General features: G+C 40.6%; 1 protein-coding gene across 2 annotated transcripts in view; it reads left to right on the top strand.

The window, feature by feature from the left end:
• The first annotated feature begins 14,322 nt into the window (after positions 1-14,322).
• GPR155 (G protein-coupled receptor 155) overlaps positions 14,323-23,009 on the top strand; it is a 49,836-nt gene continuing 41,149 nt past the window's right edge. Inside the window, exons 1-2 of one of the 2 annotated variants that reach the window (XM_025935386.2) lie at positions 14,323-14,538; positions 19,900-20,396. In XM_025935386.2, the coding sequence (XP_025791171.1) occupies positions 19,931-20,396 (466 nt within the window). In that variant the 5' untranslated portion in view covers positions 14,323-14,538; positions 19,900-19,930. Of the gene's footprint in view, positions 14,539-14,579; positions 14,814-19,899; positions 20,397-23,009 lie in introns of those variants that run through there. The other variant, XM_086718929.1, reaches the window with a different exon arrangement.

Here is a 23,009-nt window from a genome sequence, read left to right as displayed (position 1 = left end):
TGGCTCATCTGAGCACTGCCCAGTTCCAGTGGCCCCAGAAGGCTTCCGTAGCCCTAGGCTCCTGGTAAGATCCTAAGAACCCAGACTCTTGGCATATCCCAGCACCAGCCACTGCCCATGGCCCTGGGTAGTTCCTGTGGCTCCTGGCTCCCCAATAGTTTGCACACACCGAGGCTCCAAATGAGTACCCACAAACTTAAGCTCCTGGCTGGGCCCAGCACAAGGGTGACCGGCACAGGCCCAGCACAAGGGTGACCGGCACAGGCCCAGGCTTTCAGTCCACCCCAACACCAGGCCAAACCCTGTGGCCTCAGGCCCCTTACTACCCCCAGCACCATGCTGGCCTCTGTGGATCTAGACTAGACAGGCTGCCACAGACCCAGGCTCCTAGCTCATCCCATCACCAGGGCAGTCCCCAAGGCACCAGCCTTAAGGCTTGCTCCAAAGACCCAGGCTCATGGTCTGCACTAGCACTAGTCTGGACCTGTAGACCTAACTTCCTGGCTGGCCCCCCAAGACCACAGGTGACAGGATGACTCCTGCAGCCCCAGATTCCAGGCTCACCCTAGTGCCAAGCTGGCCTCTCTGACCCCGGTCTCCAGGCTGGCTCCATGAAATCAGGTTCCTGGTCCATCCCAGTTCTAGATCAGCCCCCATAGACTCAGATGATAGGCCCATCCCAGTGATCCCTGGTAACTGGTTGGCCCCTATGGGCACAAAAACTGACCAGTGATGCAAACAGAAACAATCTCTCTAAATAAAATAGGTTGTTTTAGGGGCGCCTGGGTGGCTCAGTTGGTTAAGTATCTGACTTTGGCTCAGGTCATGATCTCCCAGTTTGAGTTCAAGCCCCACATCAGGCTCTATGCTGATAGCTCAGAGCCTGGAGTCTGGTTTGGATTCTGTGTCCCCCAGCCCCAGTCTCTCTGCCCCTACCCTGCTCTCTCTCTGTCTCAAAAATAAACATTAAAAAAATCCTTTTTAAATAGGCTGTTTTATGTTTGCTTTCTGTGTGTATGTACATATCCATATCCCTATCTATCTACCTACTTACCTCCATATGTTTCTTGTAAACAAAACCCTGTTGAGAATTGACTTTATACAGGGCACTGAGCTAAATTCTAGGAACCAAAAATAGGGGTTTATAATCTAGTTGGGAAGACATATATTAAGGGTAATTATGCTATTACAGAATGGCATTTATTCAGTTTGTGAATAGTCTGGTTTGTCAGTGTTCCTATGAAAAAAAAATGTATTATAGACTGAATAATGACCTTCCTAAAATATCCATGTTCTATTCCCAGAACCTGTGAACATGTTACTTTACATGACAAAAGGGACTTGGAAAAAAGTACACAAAGCTATGTGTGATTAAGTGAAGGACCTTGAGATGCGAAGATATTACCCAGGTGGACCAAATCTACTCAGATGAGTCCTGAAGAGTGAAGAACCTTCCCAAACTGGGGTCAGAAGGGGCATGTGACTACAGAAGAAAGGTCTGTAATTGGTTGGCCCCTATGGGGACAAAAAATGACTAGTAATACAAACAGAAACAATTTCTCTAAATAAAATAGTTTGTTTTAGGGGCACCTGGATGGTTCAGTTGGTTGAGTGACTGACTCTTGATTTCGGCTCAGGTCACAATCCCAGGGTTGTGGGATCCAGCCCTGCACTGGGCTCCATGCGGAGAATAGAGCCTGCTTAAGATTCTCTCTCTCCCCCTCTGCCCCTCTCCCCAGCTTGCATGTTCTGTCTCTCTCTATAGAAAAGAAAAGAAAAGAAAAGAAAAGAAGAGAAGAGAAGAGAAGAGAAGAGAAGAGAAGAGAAGAGAAAAGAAAACAAAAGACGAGAAAAGAGAAAAGATCATAAAATACATTTACAGTACTATATTGTATTTATCAAAAAAAAATGCATTATCAGTGGACCCGCATAGTTCAAATCCGTGTTAAGGTTCAACTGTATTTTATACCAATAGAAATGCCTTGTTTGCTGGGATGATAGTCAATTAGACCATCTGAGTACATGGACAGTATCCAAAAGGTCTGGATTTGCGAGTGCAAGTAATAGTCTCCAACAGGTAACAGCTGGAAGGTTATGGTTGGAAGCTTATTCTCATCAGCTTGAAATGATATTAAGGATCCTATATGGAGGCCCTATGATTTTGATTAGACAGGGCAGAGTGTAGAAGTGAGCCAAATCAATCACAGGTGGGCAGAACCAGGTGTCTGATGCAATCCTGGAGGCAGGCAAAAGACAGTAGATAATAGATGTTCATAAAGGACTTCAGGAATTGGAGCCCAAATTCCAACAACCAGTGCTAAAGTGAAGCCAAGGACCTGAGGGAGTAGGTGGGCATGGGAGGTCAGAGCAGGGTTCAGATGTGGAACACCTCCTAGGAATTTAATCAAAATTTTACTTTCCTCTAGGTGGTTGGGTTTTTAACAGAGCCGACATGGAGCTGTAAAGTGGCTTTTGCTCAAGGGTATCCTAAAGGCCCCGCCAGACATTTGACGAACAGATGATAAGTGTATCCCTGCTAGACATTTGACAAACAGATAAGTATATCCCTGCTAGACAGCCAACAAACATGTGATAAGCATATCTATAGGATGATTAGCAGCCGTTAGTTCACACATCCTGCATTTGCTCACTCTTCTCAAGGCTAAGGTCTCACCTCTTTGGTATTGCTAAGGGAAATATACATTGACTGTAAGGTAATTTATATCTCCATTAGCTGATACTGCTCTGCTATCTAATAGATTTTTATCTCTTTGTACATTCCTATTTCATTTTACTCTCCAGTGAGGGTTTTCTGATCTAGGCTCTATAGCAGGAGCTACGGAAGTACTCTGTATTGCACAGGAATTTTCCACACTTTGAATCTAGAGAGGGGCTTTAATAATATATACGAATCTGAAAAATAGTACAGAGAATAACAATTTTTTTTTAATTTTTTTTAATGTTTATTTCTGAGACAGAGACAGAGCATGAGTGGGGGAGGGGCAGAGAGAGAGGGAGACACAGAATGTGAAGCAGGCTCCAGGCTCTGAGCTGTCAGCACAGAGCCCAACGTGGGGCTCAAACTCATGGATGGCAAGATCATGACCAGAGCCGAAGTTGGCCTCTTAACCAACTGAGGCATCTAGGCGCCCTAAGGGGAGGATTTTTTATTTATTTGTTTGTTTTTTTAATATAATTTATTGTCAAGTTGGCTAACATACAGTGTATACAGTATGCTCTTGGTTTTGGGGGGTAGATTCCCGTGATTCATCGCTTACATACAACACCTAGTGCTTATCCCAACAAGTGCTCTCCTCAATGCCCATCACCCATTTCCCCCTCTCCCCCGCTCCCCTCCATCAATCCTCAGTGTTTTCTCTGTATTTAAGAGTCTCTTATGGTTTGCCTCCCTCGAGGGGAGGATTTTTTAAATAAGACACCAAATGTGTAAACTATGAAGGAAAAGATTAGTAAAGAGCCGTATTTTAGAAAATAACATCTCTGAAGAAAGATAAGAGGAATTATGGTTATTTCTCAAAAACTGAAGTTTTAAGAGACAGTGAAGTGACCGCACTGGGGTTGCTACCTAATCCACAATACAGTAAATGTACTGGCTTAGTTATTGAGTGTGTCATAAAATTACTTCATCTAGTTTCACCCACAGCTTTCTGACTGGGATTTGATAATGGCACTATAGTGAAGAAATGGTGTATATACACAAGACACAAAGACAGTGATCAGTTTTGTTTTGGTTTGCTTTTCTCTACAAAGGACAAACAAACAAACGGTTTTCACATGAGGAACAATGTCCTGATAGGAATTTGGCTATTGAAATGGATTTCTGAAGGAAGCTGTCAGATTCAGTGTCTCCTTTTCTATATCATGAGAACATATGTCTCGCCACAGAGCACTGAGACTCCAGAAATTTTTTTCTGCTCTCCTCTAAGACAAATATTCTTGCCTGTCCTTGAAACAGATATATAACTTCTAGTTTATTCCCTAAATGAGTAGCTCTTGGACAGTAGTTTGCATTAGAATCATCTACAGAATCTAGAAAAAAAAATTCACATCTTGGACCTGATCCCAGTGATGTTGACTTAGTAAGTCTGGCTGGGGCCCTAGCATCTGTATCTTTAAAATGCATATTCCCCAAGTGGTTCTGGTGTGAAGCCCTGGTTGAGAACTATTCCTATAGATCTTTGGACTACTGACTATGATTAAACATTCTGCTTTTTTACACTCTGTACCTCAATCCTTATGACCGATCCCCACTCTTGTGTTCTTCCATTTATTTGATCATTTGACTCTCCCATGTCCTTGATCAGTAACCCATACTAACATGCAAATCATATTAACAAATAATGTATACAGCAAGCAGATAGCCTGTTAGCACCAACTCTCTGGCTTAGCATAATGAAATGAGAAGACTGAACACATGAGAAAATGCTGAGAAAGAGAAAAATGACACAGTGTTGAAAACACAAGATTGAGGCCTAAAAGAGGAAACAATAGAAAGCTCTCGTCAGATTGCAGGAAGTGTCCAAATCCTATCCCTCCTCCCTTCATCCTTCTGTAGAATATTACCAATAGCACCATCTCTGCACCAGTTGTCTCCTTACCAACAGCTTCCCTGTTGGTTGCTTAATCTCAGTGGGACTGATATAAAAGTTCCCTATTTCCCTTTCTAGGAGCCAGGGAAGGAGACAACTTTCTCTTACTTGAGTTACTTTGTAATTACCTCTACTAATGCAGTGCAATTTTTTGAAATGTCTAGCTACTCCCATGAAGGCTTTTTCTTCTCCAACCTCCCAACACAGGCTAAACTCCCTGTAACAAAGGTCACCTTCCCTTCATGCTCACCACCTTCTGAAGTTAGCACAGGAATTTAGGACAAATAAGAAAACTGGCCATTTCCTTCATACTGTAATTTTTGACACACGTGGTTGGATGAGCAAAATTACAGTGGTTGAAAGAGATATTCAAACATGCTTCTTCACTGGGACCACTGCTTGTAGTTTGAAGATTCCTAAAAACGGTTTCAATTGCCCAGGGATAATCTTCTTTTGCCTCTAAAACAATTCCACGGATAAAGAAGATGTGATGTATATACAATGGAACATTACTCAGCAATCAAAAGAAAGCTTGCCAGTTGCAACTGTGTGGATGGAGCTAGAGTGTATTATGCCAAGCAACACAAGTCAGTCAGAGAAAGAAAAAGACCATATGATTTCACTCACATGTGGAATTTAGGAAACAAAACAGATGAACATAGGGGAAGGGAAAATAAAGAGAGGGAAGCAAACAATAACAGAGTCCTCACTTATAGAGAAATGAACTGAGGGTTGCTGGAGGGGAAGTGGTTGGGGAGATGGGTTAAATGGGTGATAGGCATTAAGGAGGGCACTTGTTATGATGAGCACTGGGTGTTACATGTAAGTAATGAATCACTAAATTGTACTCCTGAAACCAATATTACACTATATGTTAACTAACTAGAATTTAAATAAAAATTTGAAAAAAAAAATTCAAGTGGTATATCACAAAAATAAAATACATACATACATAAATAGGTAAAACGAAGTGAAATAAAATAAACAATTCTATTCACTATGGCAAATATTGGGCTTAAACTCTTTTTTTTTTTTTTAATTTTTTTTCAACGTTTATTTATTTTTGGGACAGAGAGAGACAGAGCATGAACGGGGGAGGGGCAGAGAGAGAGGGAGACACAGAATCGGAAACAGGCTCCAGGCTCTGAGCCATCAGCCCAGAGCCCGACGCGGGGCTCAAACTTACGGACCATGAGATCTTGACCTGGCTGAAGTCGGACGCTTAACCGACTGCGCCACCCAGGCGCCCCAGGGCTTAAACTCTTAATACTAGTTCTTGGTTTGATGAAGACCATTATGTTAAAGAAAAAAAAAAGTCCTTGACCAGCTACTGAGGCAACATATGAAATGAAATTTCTAAGAACCTTGTGGGAATTTTTTTTTTTTTAATTTTTTTTTTTTTCAACGTTTATTTATTTTTGGGACAGAGAGAGACAGAGCATGAACGGGGAAGGGGCAGAGAGAGAGGGAGACACAGAATCGGAAACAGGCTCCAGGCTCTGAGCCATCAGCCCAGAGCCTGACGCGGGGCCCGAACTCACGGACCGCGAGATCGTGACCTGGCTGAAGTCGGACGCTTAACCGACTGCGCCACCCAGGCGCCCCGAACCTTGTGGGAATTTTATCAAATTTTAACATTACTATAAACATCTTGTCTCCAAAATATTTGAGAATAAACCCCTGTAAGGGCATTTGAGTTAGGCCATTAAAACTAATAAGCCAGACTTGAGGATATAGTTAATCATGCTATTAGATATAAAAGCCTAGATTGCAGCGCACTTAACACTGCACTGAGAAGCTTACGCTTATCAACTCTATCCTCCAAGAACAACCATCTCCAAATCTAGTGCCCAAGCCTCTTTCTGACTAGGTTCCTAAATGAGTTTTTGAATTCTGGGGATATTTAAATTTGTGTAGAATTCACTATTGGGACACTATCATAATTAGTCTATGTCACGAGCAAAAGATGATACTCCCATGATTTATTGTGTTTCAGCCATTGTCAGTCACGATAATGATCACAGAGACTTGAGTTCTGATATTTGTTCTCTGTCCGTTATGTTGGTTGACAGTTGAAAGAAGAATAAGAGCAGGTGTTTCCCTTTGAAGTGATTCTCTAAAAACAGAAACTTTACAAACTTATACAGCTGGCATTCCAATAGTTAGGAGGTCAACAGATATTTATCAAGGGTCTGCTATGTGCCAAGCACTGTTCCAGGCACTGAGGATACTACGGAAATCAACACAGATAGAGAACCTGTCCATCAAAAGAAGGAAGAGGACAAGAACTCCTTAAAATACATACTCTACTGGGAGAATGTTTCTGACGTTTGTGCTTAATTGTTGTGCTGAGGAGGTGTTAGATTTCTCTTGAGCTCGTTATTTACTCAAAAGTTCTACCCATTTATTTTGTTTTGATTTTTTTTATTATTTTTTTTAATATATGACATTTATTGTCAAATTGGTTTCCATACAACACCCAGTGCTCATCCCAAAAGGTGCCCTCCTCAATACCCATCACCCACGCTCTCCTCCCTCCCACCCCCCATCAACCCTCAGTTTGTTCTCAGTTTTTAAGTCTCTTATGCTTTGGCTCTTTTCCACTGTAACCTCCTTTTTGTTTTTCCTTCCCCTCCCCCATGGGTTTCTGTTAAGTTTCTCAGGATCCACATAAGAGTGAAACCATATGGTATCTGTCTTTCTCTGTATGGCTTATTTCACTTAGCATCACACTCTCCAGATCAATCCATGTTGCTACAAAGGGCCATATTTCGTTCTTTCTCATTGCCACGTAGTACTCCATTGTGTATATAAACCACAATTTCTTTATCCATTCATCAGTTGATGGACATTTAGGCTCTTTCCATAATTTGGCTATTGTTGAGAGTGCTGCTATAAACATTGGGGTACAAGTGCCCCTATGCATCAGCACTCCTGTATCCCTTGGGTAAATTCCTAGCAGTGCTATTGCTGGGTCATAGGGTAGGTCTATTTTTAATTTTCTGAGGAACCTCCACACTGTTTTCCAGAGTGGCTGCACCAATTTGCATTCCCACCAACAGTGCAAGAGGGTTCCCGTTTCTCCACATCCTCGCCAGCATCTATAGTCTCCTGATTTGTTCATTTTGGCCACTCTGACTGGCGTGAGGTGATAGATCTGAGTGTGGTTTTGATTTGTATTTCCCTGATGAGGAGCGATGTTGAGCATCTTTTCATGTGCCTGTTGGCCATCTGGATGTCTTCTTTTTTCCAACTTTTTTTTTTTTTTTTTTTGGGGGGGGGACAGAGAGAGACAGAGCATGAACGGGGGAGGGGCAGAGAGAGAGGGAGACACAGAATCGGAAACAGGTTCCAGGCTCCGAGCCGTCAGCCCAGAGCGTGACGTGGGGCTCGAACTCACGGACCGCGAGATCGTGACCTGGCTGAAGTCGGACGCTTAACCGACTGCGCCACCCAGGCGCCCCTGGATGTCTTCTTTAGGGAAGTGTCTATTCATGTTTTCTGCCCATTTCTTCACTGGATTATTTGTTTTTTGGGTGTGGAGTTTGTTGAGCTCTTTATAGATTTTGGATACTAGCCCTTTGTTTGATATGTCATTTGCAAATATCTTTTCCCATTCCGTTGGTTGCCTTTTAGTTTTGTTGGTTGTTTCCTTTGCTGTGCAGAATTTTTATCTTCATAAGGTCCGAGTAGTTCATTTTTGCTTTTAATTCCCTTGCCTTTGGGGATGTGTCAAGTAAAGGTTCTACATATTTATTAACGAGCATCAAAGATCTTCTTACTCCAAAATCAAAGTTAAATCTGAAGTTTTCTCCACTTCCTCTTTATATTTTACATAGTTGCTTAGAGTTACAGGTTTTCATCTTAGAGATTACTTAGATTACAAAATTCTCTACACACTTATGAGTCTTTCTTTAATAATAGTTTATAAAATAAATGTTGTCTATGAGAACATTTTTAAATGAGAAAACTAGTAATAAAAACAGGTGTAATTTTTTTGTTTTTCATTTTTATGTTTCTGATCTCTAACCCTTTAACAACAACAACAACAAAACAGTGGTTGAAACAAAACCACAAGTATCAAGAAACTAAGTCCTTCTTGTTGGATGGACCTCCAAAGCCATCATGCTTTTATTGTATGATTTCTGCACCCTATCTTACCTAAGTAGTTTAGCTTTCAGTTTTATAACTTAGTAACTCTGGTTTTATCCTTTTCCTGCTTAACTTTTTAAATGCTTGCCCAGAAAAAGCCTCTGCCTATTTAACCACATCTGAGCCTTACCCGAGGTAAATAAGACCAATAACAAGGTGAGAGGTTTACATTCCACTTCCCTCACTGGTTTAAAAAAAAAAAAATATATATATATATACACACACATATATATATATATATACATATATATGTGTATGTATATATATATTTTTAAACCATATATATATGTGTATATATATATATTTAAACCATATATATATATGTGTATGTGTATATATATATATACATATATATATTATATATAATATATATATTTTTTATATTTACCAGTTCATTACAAAAGGATATGATAAAGGGGGATACAGATGAACATCCAAATTGGAAGAGAGGCGTAAGACAAGGTATGTGGGACTGGGTGCCAAGCTCCATGCCCTTTCTGGGAAAGCCACTCTCCCAGCACCTCCACGTGTTCACCAACCTGGTAGCTCTGTATGAATATTTTACTAGCAGATTGAAAGGGGGGTAGTTATTATGTAATTGCGAAAACACAAACACACATACATAATATATGTATGTGTATATTTTTTTATATGTGCATATTAAAAGGTACTTTTAAGGGTTTTAGCTTGATAGTCCAGAAATTAAATTATTTAATTATAGCATTTAAAGTAACCAAAAAACTCCCACAATTTGGGAGAATATTTAAATATGGCTATAAACCTGGGCCAAAGGAAAAGCTGGAAAAAATAAGAAATCCAGCTATTATAAAAAAGCTATATGACAGTTGCTTATATCAAATAGTTCCCATTGAATAAAAGAACATTTTAACATTCTGATAGCTGGTAGGCCATTTGGGTTAGTCAATCATTCAAAAACCATTTATGGAACATCTAAGGATACAAAGATTAACCTTATAAAGATTAAGCCTTAGCCTTATATAAATTCATATATTGCACGGTATCAATGTTCTTATTCTATTTTATGTGTGGATTTTGTATACCTAGTTTAATATACAGTAGTGGCTTTTAAATTTGTTTTAGAAAAATATTTACTATCAGGTACTGTTCACCATTTCCACATAGCCAAAATACACACTTTATGACTTATTCCATGCTTTTTCTTAATAAAATTAATGCTTTTTTTTTTTTTTTTTTTGGTAGAAATTTTGGGAACTATTCTACACAGAAAAAAAAAAATCATGGCTGTTTTCACCACTCAGAGATATTTACTGTTAACATTTTCTTTTAGAATTTTTTTCTACACATTTGAATGTAGGTAACAGAAAACCCAATTCAAACTTGCTTAAACAATAAAGAAAATTGATTGGCTCACATGAATGAGAAGTCCACAGGCTTCAGGCAATCATGGCTTCAAGTGAAGCTTGATTCTATAACTCAGTATGTCATCAAGGACCTTTTGTTTCCTTTTCTCTGCTGTGCCTTCCTTGGTGTCCGCATCATTCTAAGACTAGCTCCTCTCATTGTCCCAAGACGGCCACCAGCATCTTCCTCCTGTCCAGCAAGCAAGAGACAGCATTCTCAGCAAAAGTCCTAAGAGTCATTCATCAAACTACCTTAGAGCCAATGCCCACCCTGACTAAATCACCGAGTCCAAAGGGGTGGAATGTACCGATTGGATAGTCTAGGTTAGTCACACCACCTCTGAAGACAAAGTGAAGATCACTTCTCTGGAATCATATGTATCCCTAAAGAGAAATGGAAAGGTGATATGGAGTTTTAAAGAAACTAAAAAAAAAATCATATTAGACATGTCTTCCTCTTTGCACATCTTTGATAAGACTCTATGGATGGCCCAGAGTGCCACTTTTCCAAGGAAGATCATACTCAAAATTTCAATAGGGAATACTTGATAGGTAAAAAAATTATATAGATCTATATATGGATAAAAATGTTAATTATACATTATTAAATTTAAAAGGTTATTAAAAACCATGCATATAAAAAAATCATATGATCCTATTTTCTTAATCTACATATGCATAGAAAAAAGGTACTTACATAATAAAATGTATGTGAAAGCATACAGAAATTATCTGTACATGTTGTGATTTTGTTTCTTCCTTCCTTTCTCTATTATATTAATATTTCATAATTATTTATTACATTCAAAATCAGAAAAAAAAATTAGAGCTACTTCATTACGGAAAAAAGCAAAATTTGCCAGGAATCTACATTATATGACACTGCCTCAACATCTATCCTACATGACCCTTGTCATTATACAAACCACTTGGTTTATTCCTCCTGTCAATCTTGATCGACCAGAGTTGGGGGAAATGAGGGTATCGGTGTTGCAGGATTTTTTTACTTCAATACCTAGGGTTTGTTGTCTTGCTGCTTCGAAGAATGAAGAGGTGGACACGAAATGAGCAGCAGGCAGTTTATTAAAGTACAAGATTAGAAAGTAAGGATAGTATGAAAGCTCTTTTTACAGACGGGACATTTGAAGGTGAATGCCTGTGACTACAGGCAAGGCTCCTTGTTTTATAAGGTACTGGTCACCCCCTCCCCCCTTCTACCCACCCTTTTGTTCCTCCTAAGGTTCTACCCTTATGGGCTTGATAGCTCTAGGTGCTGGTTGTTTCCTGATTGGCTCATTTCTAGTGTATGAGGGGTGGTCTATGGCCACACCTTTCCTTGTGGATCATCCATTTTATGGTCTACTTTTTTTTAGTCAGATCTCTTTGTCAAATTACTGAGGGAAACCTGAGAGAGAGGAGGTAATGTCTGTTACATTCTTAAGAGGAACCTTACACCTGAGGGGCTTTGCTGTGGTCAGATCCTCCCAGCATTGTTCCAATATGTTTTCTCCACCCAGGGACCTCAGGTCCTATCCTTTCCCTCTCTCCCTACTGAATTGTATCTTTTCCTACCATATCAGTGTGTGTGAAGGAACAGGTCCTGTTTATTCGTAAGTAAGAATTAAGATTAATTTACAGCTTCCCTCCATTAGTTTGAATAACTTTTAGCTTTTCTGCCCTTCTTTCAGTTAATAGTATATGTAGGTCAGCATCTTACAGACTGATTAGCAGATATGAAAGTGAAATTGAATGGTTTTCTTCTGGCATTCAGTAATTACCTATCTAAGAATGATTTTTTAATGAAGTCTTTCATCTCTGTATACATTCTATTCCTAGAATTTCCCCGTACAAGCTGCTCTTCTCAGAAAACTCATCCACTCCATACAGGTATCTCCAAACTACATGTTTAGCTCTATTCTTTTTTTTTTTTTTTTTTTTTAACGTTTATTTATTATTTTTGAGACAGGGAGAGACAGCATGAACGGGGGAGGGTCAGAGAGAGAGGGAGACACAGAATCCGAAACAGGCTCCAGGCTCCGAGCCATCAGCCCAGAGCCCGACGCGGGGCTCGAACTCACGGACTGCGAGATCATGACCTGAGCCGAAGTCAGATGCTTAACCGACTGAGCCACCCAGGCACCCCTACTCTATTCTTTTTCTCTCTTGAGCTTCTGTTTTCTCTCTAGGCGTCTATCAGCAATCTCTACTTACATGTGTTGATACCTTCAGGAGCAGTTAGTTTACAGGACAGTGAGCACTTACATTCCCAATCCCTTGCACCAACTAGCTGGGTGTTCTTAGATCAACTGCTGAATCTCTAGGACCTCCGATGGAGAGGATGATGACAACTCCTTCAAGAGAGGAGACTGAACTAGATAATTTATCAAGGTTTTAGATTTTAGACCTAAAATCAAATTCATTATTTTCTTCTTGTAACTGCTTCTCTCATTTGAAATATTTTTTCCTTTCATCTTCAGATAGTAGAACAATAGAAAATAAAGGAACTTTAGAACTAGGAAGGCTTATTAGAGGCTGCCTGGCTCAATTCCTGTTCCTTACTGTAATGGAGTAAGTACTTGGGTTCATTATCTCTTTACTCTTCTTTGGTCTTATCAGTAATCCAGTCCCCTCACTTCTCCTTTTGTAATGTCTCTCAGGCCATTTCCATTCTTTTCACTATCATCACTCCAGAGTATGTATGCCTTTACTTCCTAGAGTCTAGGTTCTTCCCAAAGTCTTTTGCTTTTCTTGCTTCCTGTCTTTCAACTAATCCTGGGAAAGCTTCCAGATTACATATCCAAAAACAATGTGATCATTATGACACATTCCTGTCAAAACATATTTAATGGTTTTACTGTGGTCAGAGGATAAGGCCCAAACTCTAAAACCAACCTAAGGAACCTCCTAGAGGTTGACCTTAACTTACCTTTCCAGGTATATCTTCATGTGTTCTCCTAAAAGTCAAAACTCAGTATGTATTTAGTTGAATGAATCTTCATACTTGCTAAACAGAAATCCTTTTAGTCTTGAGATAGTATATTCAGAAGATTAAAAAAAAAAAAAAGTAGCCAGGTTCAAAGGGAAAATATAAGGCCATTAAGAGTGAAGGTAGAGAACAAAGGTGAAGTGAGAACAGGAGTAGAATGCATGACTTTTCTATAGTTTCAGTTTCCACTCACTTTTCCTGCTTAGTTTTCTGAACTTTTAACCAATCCTTAGCTAACTGATTTTTCAAGTTGAGCCACACAAATTTGTATCTTTGCACTAAAACTACCAAGATGGTAGGAAGACACTAAAGTTGCCAGACTGAACAAATTTAAAGATGCAAAGTAGAGCCTGTGGAGATATTAAATGTAATATTATAAATATCTTAAATTTGAAACAATATTGACTCTGAAAGACTAGTACAAATACAAGCTTTCATCAGGTTTAAAATGGATCTTTATATTTGGGACCACTTCATTTCAAGCTCAGGAAGTTTTCCACCAATATAAGGAATTTCCTCTCACTACACTGAGGGAATATGCATGTAGTTTTCCCACACAACAAAAACACAAATAGGGACTGGGCGCTTGCTTATTGTATCTAAATTAAACACAGTGCCAAAACTACATTTTAAGCTCTGATTTAGGAAGGTCAAGGTCGCACTGCCTTGGGAAAGGGGAAAGGCAAGATTCTAACCCAGGTCCTATTTTAAACTCTGTGCTATCAAATGACTAGTCAAACCAACACATGAATTAGCGGGTCACAAGAAGTTGGGAGTTAGGCGGTAGGACGAGATGCTTCCACACCTGAATTGAAAACGACGAAAACGAGACTGGAAAGGCGCCCGCCGCAGCCGCCATTTTGCGAGAGCCGGGTACCGGAAGTCTCGCCGCGGGAGTCTAGCAGTTGGGCAGCTAGCAGCCTGCGGCGCGGGGGCGGAGCCAAGGACCGAGTGTTTCCCCCACCTCTCGGCGGCCGAAGGCGGTGCCTGAGGGCGGGACCAGAGACCCAGCGTCTCGGAGGCTCGCGGCGAGGGAGGAGCCTAAGGCGGGGCCGAGGACGTGTGCTCGGAGGCTCGTGGCGAGGGGCGGGGCTTGAAGGCGGGTCCAGGGGTCAGGAGGCTCGGAGGTTCCCAGGGCGGTGCAGCTCTTAGACTTGAGGCCGGGGGCGGAGCCTAAAGGCGGGGCGAGGCGGGGCCGCGCGGCCGGCGCGGGGAGGAGCTGACCTGGCCACCGCACACCCGCACCTCACTTTCTCGGAACGTGACAGAGCTGCTGTAGTCGGCCGCCAGCAGCCCGCAGCTCTCAGTCGAGAGGGCTGGGGTGGGAGATGACGGTGATTTCCTCCCTGGTTGGCCCACCACGAGCATCGACTCCCTTCTCGTGGCCCAGGGGCTGCAGACATAGCAGGTGAGATGGGGCCCCGGGACGCGAATCTGCCCGGCCCAGGCTCGGCCTTGCGTACCCTTGGTGCCCCCATCCCCGCCCCTCGGGTCTGGGCAGGTGGGCAGTGCCCCGCCCTTGGCACCCTGGCTGCGTGCAGTCAGCTGTCGGCGCCTGTCCCGCAGCGTTCGCTTTTAGGACCTCCGGAGCCACCCAGGAAGACTTAACATAGGGGAAGGGACAGCTTGTCCCCTCCAGTGACAGAACTGCCATACCCCAGTTTGAGGAGCACCTCATTGCACGTACGTCCACGCTGTCATTCTCGGACTCTTCCTTTTATCCCGAGGGGTGGCCTCAGTATCTGCTCTGGGAGCTCCTGCCCAGGTACCTAGAGCACTGCACCGAATTTTCTTCCTTGCCCCTTTTTGGAGCATGTCAGTTACCATGACGTTGTTAATCCCATGTCCTGAGGAAGCTGAGGGACCAACTTTTTATCCCAGGCACAGACACCCCATTCTGCCTTTCCGTTTCCAGTGCCGTCTGCCCAGGCATTAGGTGGCAGCTGGTCTCTGGGCAGCCTGTTTGGTTAAGGTCCCTCCACATCCTTATCTTGGAGGGCCAAAGTCTGTGCCTGCTGACAAGGGAAGAGGCAGTGCTCAGCGCTCCCCACCCTGGGTCTCTAGGGAGGACATTTGGTCTTCTGCAAGTAGGTGGGAGTGGGTGGATGGTGGGACTGTTGATGTTGAAGAGTGCTTTAATAGTACCGTAGTATATTATGCTTTTCCCACAGGATCGTGGATATTGGGTATGTGAGAATAGACAGCCTAAGAGTTTAAAGCTTTCTCTTGGAAATAAATCAGAGCCCCCTTCCCCATTTTCACTTAATAGTGGCAGTTGTTTACAGTCTCAGTGGTTCCTTCACGTTGTCAACCAACTATCAGTGGCTAGAAGTGGTTTGTGTATAGCATTTCTCCACTCCCCACCCCAGTGAGTGGCCAGTGAGCAGTCTTTTACTATGACAGGTCAACTTGTTTGTTCTGTTGGCAACCCTTGTTTTTAATGAGATGAAAAGACTGGATGCGATTTTTTAAAAACTTCCGTTGCTGTGGTTCCTGTTCATTTTAAAAGAATGCTTTAAAAAGCATATACTCTTCCCACTGCGAGGGGGGGAGGACAGGGGGGGATGAGAAACCTTTGTAAGTGCTTTTTGGTGGTTTTGACCTTACCTCTGTTAGCAAGTATTGTTTTTATAATATGGAGGAACATTAAAGGAATCTTTATGGGTAGGGGCAGATTACTTTTCAAAGTTTGTCTTTTAATTTTTTTTAAAAAAAATTTTTTTAACGTTTATTTATTTTTGAGACAGAGAAAGACAGAGTATGAACGGGGGAGGGGCAGAGAGAGAGGGAGACACAGAATCGGAAGCAGGCTCCAGGCTCTGAGCCGTCAGTCCAGAGCCCGAAGCGGGGCTCGAACTCACGAACCGCGAGATCGTGAGCTGAGCTGAAGTCGGACGCTTAACCGACTGCGCCACCCAGGCGCCCCTGTCTTTCAATTTTTGACTGACAGTTAATCATGGGCAGTGCTACAACTATTTGACCATCACCTTGAGAAAAATGAAGAGCTCTCCCTTCCCTGCTATAAACTATTTGAGATCAAACTGAATTAAAGTGAACTCCTCTTAGTTTGGTATGAAACAAAAGTTGATAACCTATGACCCATCCCATCTCTCTATTGTTTTTTTCTTTTAGTTTATTTTTATATATTTTGAGGAGGGGGTGGGGTGGGGAAGAGAGCTAGAGAGAGAGAGAATACCAAGAAGGCTCCACACTGCTAGCACAGACCCTGACTCGGGGCTCGATCTCACAAACCACACCCATCTCTCTATTTTAGTTGGAGAATCTTTAATACCAAGTTTGAAGAACTGGCCTAAGGCAATGAATTATATTTAATTTGTTACTGTTCTTAGGACCACAATTCCTGATAGCAGTTGCTACCATTTCTTGAAGACCTACAGTGTGATAAGCTACTGTGATAAGCTGGGTGAACTTACAAATTCTGAAGTGTGAACTTATAAAAGCTGTGTGAACAATAAAATCTCCACTCCTCACAATATCCCTTTAAGGAGGTGTTTACTCTCATTTTATTTACAGTTGAAGAAGCTAAGGTTCAGAGAGGGCACTTAACTTGCCCAAAGAGTGGATAAGTGAAAAGGCTCAAAATTGGGTTCAGGTCTATTTGACTCTTTTAATTGAACAGCCACTATTTGGGGCGCCTGGGTGGCTCAGTCGGTTAAGCAGCCGACTTCGGCTCAGGTCATGATCTCACGGTCCGTGAGTTCGAGCCCCGCGTCGGGCTCTGTGCTGACAGCTCAGAGCCTGGAGCCTGTTTCGGATTCTGTGTCTCCCTCTCTCTGACCCTCCCCTGTCCATGCTCTGTCTCTCCCTGTCTCAAAAATAAATAAAACGTTAAAAAAAAATTTTTTTTTTTAAAAAGAACAGCCACTATTTAGTTAAAACTGTTTGTTAAAAAAATTATTGTAATACATCGATATGTGAGTGCGGTACAAATAAGGAGTAATGACAAGTATGAGTTATTAATATTCCAGGCAAAGAAATATAGGGAATTTTTTTTTTATTTTTTTTTTATTTTTTTTTCAACGTTTTTATTTATTTTTGGGACAGAGAGAGACAGAGCATGAACGGGGGAGGGGCAGAGAGAGAGGGAGACACAGAATCAGAAACAGGCTCCAGGCTCCGAGCCATCAGCCCAGAGCCTGACGCGGGGCTCGAACTCAGGGACCGCGAGATCGTGACCTGGCTGAAGCCGGACGCTTAACCGACTGCGCCACCCAGGCGCCCCATGGGAATTTTAAAGAAATAACATAAGACTGGACAAGTTTCTCATCTTATTCTTTGGCATTGCCTTTTCAGGTCCACACCTGTTAGGGGCTCCAAATGTTTAATACTTTTGTTTACCAGCTCTTTACCTCACCTAATGGTACCTATCCCAACCATTAGCTTTCCCAGAATATAATTTGATGGTTATTTGGTAAACTTCAAGTAGGTGATTATTATCGGTTTTGTGGATATTGACCACTCCTATCTAATCCTGGTAGAACAACACTTGTCCGGATCCAGATTACATGTAAGGTTTTTAAATGGTTCAGTTTATATGAGGGTAGCACAGAGAAAATTGGCTTGTCCACACCCCGTGTATTAGTTGTTGCTGCTCTCTGGCCTGCTATCTGAGTCTTTCTGATGTCATGTGGGTGTTTGAAAACTTACCCCTGAGCATTGTAAATTTCGGAAATCGTGAGCATTTTTACTTTCTACCTTATATAAGTCCACTTTAGATGGTTAACCCAGAATAATCACTTAGAAATTGGCAATTGTCACCATATTAATTTTGAGTTACTCATGAAAGCTGATTAGTTGCAAAGTGGCCCAACCCTCATGTTCACTGTGTCCCTGGCAGCAAGAGGGGAGTCTGATTAAGTATTGTAATGCTAGCATAACAAATTCTTTCTAGCTTTAGCATTTTCTGAACATCTTTAGGACATTTTACAACACACGTTGTGTTCTTTAACATTTTAGAATAGCTTTAGAACATTTTAGAACATATTTTGTGGTCATGGCCTGTTGCTATAGTGAAAAACTTAGAATACTTTATCATTCAGAAAAAAAAGATTTCTGTCCATGAACTAGATAGTTCCTAAAAGAGAACATTGGTCCACTAAAAGGCAAAAGGTTTGAGGTGCCTGAGTGGCTCAGTTAAGCGTCTGACTCTTGATATCAGCTCAGGCCGTAATCTCACAGTCAGGAGATCAAGCCCCACATCAGGCTTTGGGCTAAGCGTGAAGCCTGCTTGGGATTCTCTCTTTCCCCCTCTCTCTCTCTGTCCCACCCGCATGCATGGTCTCTCTTTCTCAAAATAAATAAACATTAAAAATAAAAGGTGAAAGTTTTTTTTTTTAATTTTTTTTTTCAACGTTTATTTATTTTTGGGACAGAGAGAGACAGAGCATGAACGGGGGAGGGACAGAGAGAGAGGGAGACACAGAATTGGAAACAGGCTCCAAGCTCTGAGCCATCAGCCCAGAGCCTGACGCGGGGCTCAAACTCACGGACCGCGAGATCGTGACCTGGCTGAAGTCGGACGCTTAACCGATGCGCCACCCAGGCGCCCCTAAAAGGTGAAAGTTTTAAGAGCAGATTAATATTTTAGTCATTCATCAAAATAATATATATACTATATATATATAAGTATATATATTTATATGTAAATATTTCAGTATAAATATATTAGTGCCTCCTGTGTACCAGGCACTGTGCTAGGCATTAGGTATACAACAGTGAACAAGAACATGCAGAGTCCCTACTTATGTGGCACTTAAAGTCTAGTGAAAGAGATAGACATAAATCAAATAGTCACTCTAATGCATAGCGTAATTACAAACTGCAAAAAGTAGCCTACGGGTAAGGAATCGGATTCTATTTGGAAAAGACTTGGCTACGGGGTTAGTGAAGCCTTACCTGATGAAGAAACTCCTGAACTATATGATTTAGAGGGTGAGCAGGTGTTATTACATAGAGAATGGCAGGTAGAGAAGAGAACATTTTAGACTGAACAGCATGTACAAAGTCCCTGTGACACAAAGGGAACTATGGGGCATTCAAGAAGGCAAATATCTGATGCTAGTATAAAAGGAACTAAGGGTAGCCTGGTAGGATGCCATCATTTCTTTTTCATTCTCTTTTATATACTACCAAAAGTTAACTGATTACTTTGTGCCAGATGTGATTATAAGGGACTTGAATCATCTCAAATCCCAGTGAGGTAGATAGTATTATTGCCATTTCACAGATGAAGAGATAAAGTTGTTATGTGGTACTCTACTATATTTTTCTTCTTGTTCTGTACTCAAGTATGACCACAGGCTAGGCAGTACTCTCCTGTCCAGTATGTAGCCTTGAGAACTGAAATTTCCAGGGAATTTGGATGCAGGTGGACATTCAGGAGACACTCTGTGGGCCCCAAGCTCTTACCCACTAGGTGGAGCTCAAGTGTGGATCATGGGAGAGAGCCATGGGGTATCACTGCAGCTCTCATATTTGTGGATCTTATCTTAATCATGTCTGATACTGAAAATAGGACAGCAACATAAGTATTTTGAGCTGACCCACCATTGAGAGTAAAGAGGTTATCGTTAGCAAACACTCTCGCCCCCCCTCCCCTGTTTTTTCATTGTAATTTTTCTCTGGTGGTTGTTGAAGAAAGTGTACATATTTGGCCATTTGATAAGTCTAGGTTTGCCAGTGTAGGCTTTCAACTAGAATTCGTCTTCTGATTTATTGTCACACTGAATCTTTTTTCCTTTCTTTCCAGAGATCTGGTTGGAGTTGGAGGGTGAACGAAAATGAATTCTTTTTCCAATTTACCTGCAGAGAACTTAACCATTGCAGTCAATATGAGCAAAACTTTTTCCTCCACAGTGATGCATAGATTTAATTCCACTAATGACCCACCTTCAATGTCAATAACAAGGCTTTTTCCAGCCTTACTAGAATGCTTTGGCATAGTCCTTTGTGGCTACATAGCAGGAAGAGCCAATGTCATAACATCAACACAGGCCAAAGGACTGGGAAATTTTGTCTCCAGATTTGCACTTCCAGCTTTATTATTCAAAAATATGGTTGTACTTAATTTTTCCAATGTGGATTGGTCTTTCCTATATAGTATCTTGATTGCCAAAGCTTCCGTATTTTTCATTGTATGTGTCTTAACCTTACTGGTTGCCAGTCCTGATAGTCGATTCAGCAAAGCTGGACTATTCCCTATTTTTGCTACACAAAGTAATGACTTTGCATTGGGATATCCTATAGGTAAGTTATTGTACTTTTCAACCTTTTAAAAAATTCAAATATTTTAGGAGGTAGCAAAATTTAATCCTTTAATGTATCTAAGCATTTGTTAGTGATAGATATTTATTCTTATATCTAAAAGAATCTCTCAGGGCACTTGGCTGGTTCAGTCAGTAGAGTATGCGAATCTTGATCTTGGAGTCATGAGTTCAAGCTCCACTTTGGGGGTAGAGTTTACTTAAAACAAATCACAAAGCCTCATTCCAAACCACTGTACTTTGTACTACCCCACAGTGCCTACACCCAAAAGGGAATAAATCTTTTAATAAAATTTTAAAATCTCTCATATTTTTTCTTAACTATTTCTTAAATTAGGATTAATTCTATCTTTCTTCAACTTCAGAGTTTGAAGTTCCTTCAAGAGTCGACCTAAAATAAGTAGTCATATCCAAATAAACTTTATAAATTATCTTTCTAATATATTCTTTTTCTTCTCAATAATCACATGAAAGAAGTTCAAGTCCAGAAGGGATCAGATTCTGATTTAAATTATATAAAAAAGATAGACATATGTGTGTATAAAAATAGTTATTGTTAAATGTTATCAGTGGAAATGTATGAGTGACTTTTTCTTACCATCTAGAATACATATTGTTTTATATTAAAGCTTGTTTTTGAGCTTGTTATTCAAAATGTCAATTTACTTCAATTGAGTTAACTTCTTGTTTAAGAACAAAAATGGTGAAGGCTTTTTGACCTTTTCAACTCTTCCTTCTTAACCTTTCCAACTCTTTAGGCTGCCTAATTTTATGTTTCTATGTGTGTTTGTTTTCCTGATAAAACATATCAATTTGGGATATTGAGTTATCTTGAACATATCCTTTTTTTTTTTTAGAACACCTACCACTAAGCAAATATCTCCTTAGTAGCTACTTTTTATATTTGTATTTTTAAGTTAAAAGTTAATGTTGTGCTTTGACCATGTATCATAATGTGAGGACCTGAGTATTGTGGATAGAGTCATTCATTCATTCACTCATTCATACGGACCTGTTAGGTTCCAATGATTGTACCAGCTGCTGCAAATACACCTGTCAACAAAGTTCTTGTACATATTGAATTTACACTTTAATGTGAAAGTAACATTAAAATTAAAATAATATCAAGTAATGGCAAGTACCATAAAAACAAAGTTGTTTGGATAGGAATGAAGGGGTCGGTAAAGACATCTCTGATGGTATATCTTCTGAGCAGAGACCGAAAGAAATGTAATGAAACAGACAACTGAAAACTACGATTAACTTTCAGATTCCTTATTCAGTAGTTTTAAAACTCTCCCCACCCCCCAAATTGTTATTATTTTACCACTGGCACCAAAAGGATTCTAGTGGATATATTTTCCTTTTTCTCCTCCTTTGGCCCTCCTTCATCTTGCTTACCAGAAATGGAGCTAAATCTTAGAAACTAAATAACTGTGAGTAAAGCAGGAGGTTTGTGAGAGAGGGAGAGTAGGCTCTTCGATGACTGGGCTATAAATAGAAACTATATAGGTGTTCCTTTAAGGATACTGAATTTTAAAATTAAGGATGAACCAAGCATTAAAATAAAAACTGGAAATAAAAGAGCAAGGAGTTAACGTGTTTGTCAATCTCTTCAGGAGCATTAATAATGTAAATTTGTCAAGGTATTTATGGTATAAGGACCTTACAAGTGGCTTGGTGTCATAGTGTTAAGTATTTAACAAATATTACATTATCTTAATTTAGCTATAATCTAGAAGTATATAGTTTCATGCTCTCATAGATTAGTAAGTCCATAACTAAACAGAACTAACGTTTGTAACTTTATAGTTTATAGACTATTTTCTCATATATTTATCTCATCTGAGGTAGGGCAGATATTTGTAATCCTCATTTTCAAATAAAGAGACAGGCTTACAGGGATTTGATTGTCTTATCCCAGGTCACACAGCTAACAGGTGACTGAGATCCAAACCTAGGCCTCTTGATTCTAAATCCTGGGGCATTCTCTTATGCCACACAGTTATATAACATGCCCGTGTAATCTTCAGAAGACCTAACTAGCCTGTGTAACCCATTAATGTCAGAGAGAATCAAAGATACATTTGACCATGTATTATAATGTGAGGACCTGAGTATTGTGGATATAGTCATATATCTAAAAGTGTTCTATAAAATGAATAGCAGTGGAAAAAGACCTATTAGATGAGCTTATCCGTTTTTTAAAAATATAACTTATTGTCAAGTTAACTAACATACAGTGTATACAATGTGCTCTTGGTTTGGGGGGCTCATTCCAACAAGTGCCCATCACCCATTTTCCCGTCTCCTCCCCGCCCCGCCCCCAGTCAATCCTCAGTTTGTTCTCTGTATTTATGGTTTCCTTCCTCCCTCTCTGTTTGTAACTATTTTTCCCCTTCCCTTCCCCCATGGTCTTCTGTTAAGTTTCTCAAGATCCACATATGAGTGAAAACATGATATCTTTCTCTGACTTATTTCACTTAGCACAATACCCTCCAATTCTATCCACATTGCTACAAATGGCAGGATTTCATTCTTTCTCCTTGCCAAGTAGTATTCCATTATATATATAAACCACATCTTTATCCATTCG

The sequence above is a fragment of the Puma concolor genome, chromosome C1 (assembly GCF_028749965.1).
Source record: "Puma concolor isolate L17-30 chromosome C1, mPumCon1.1.hap2, whole genome shotgun sequence".
Taxonomy (NCBI): domain Eukaryota; kingdom Metazoa; phylum Chordata; class Mammalia; order Carnivora; family Felidae; genus Puma; species Puma concolor.
This window is presented reverse-complemented; position numbering and strand designations above follow the sequence as displayed.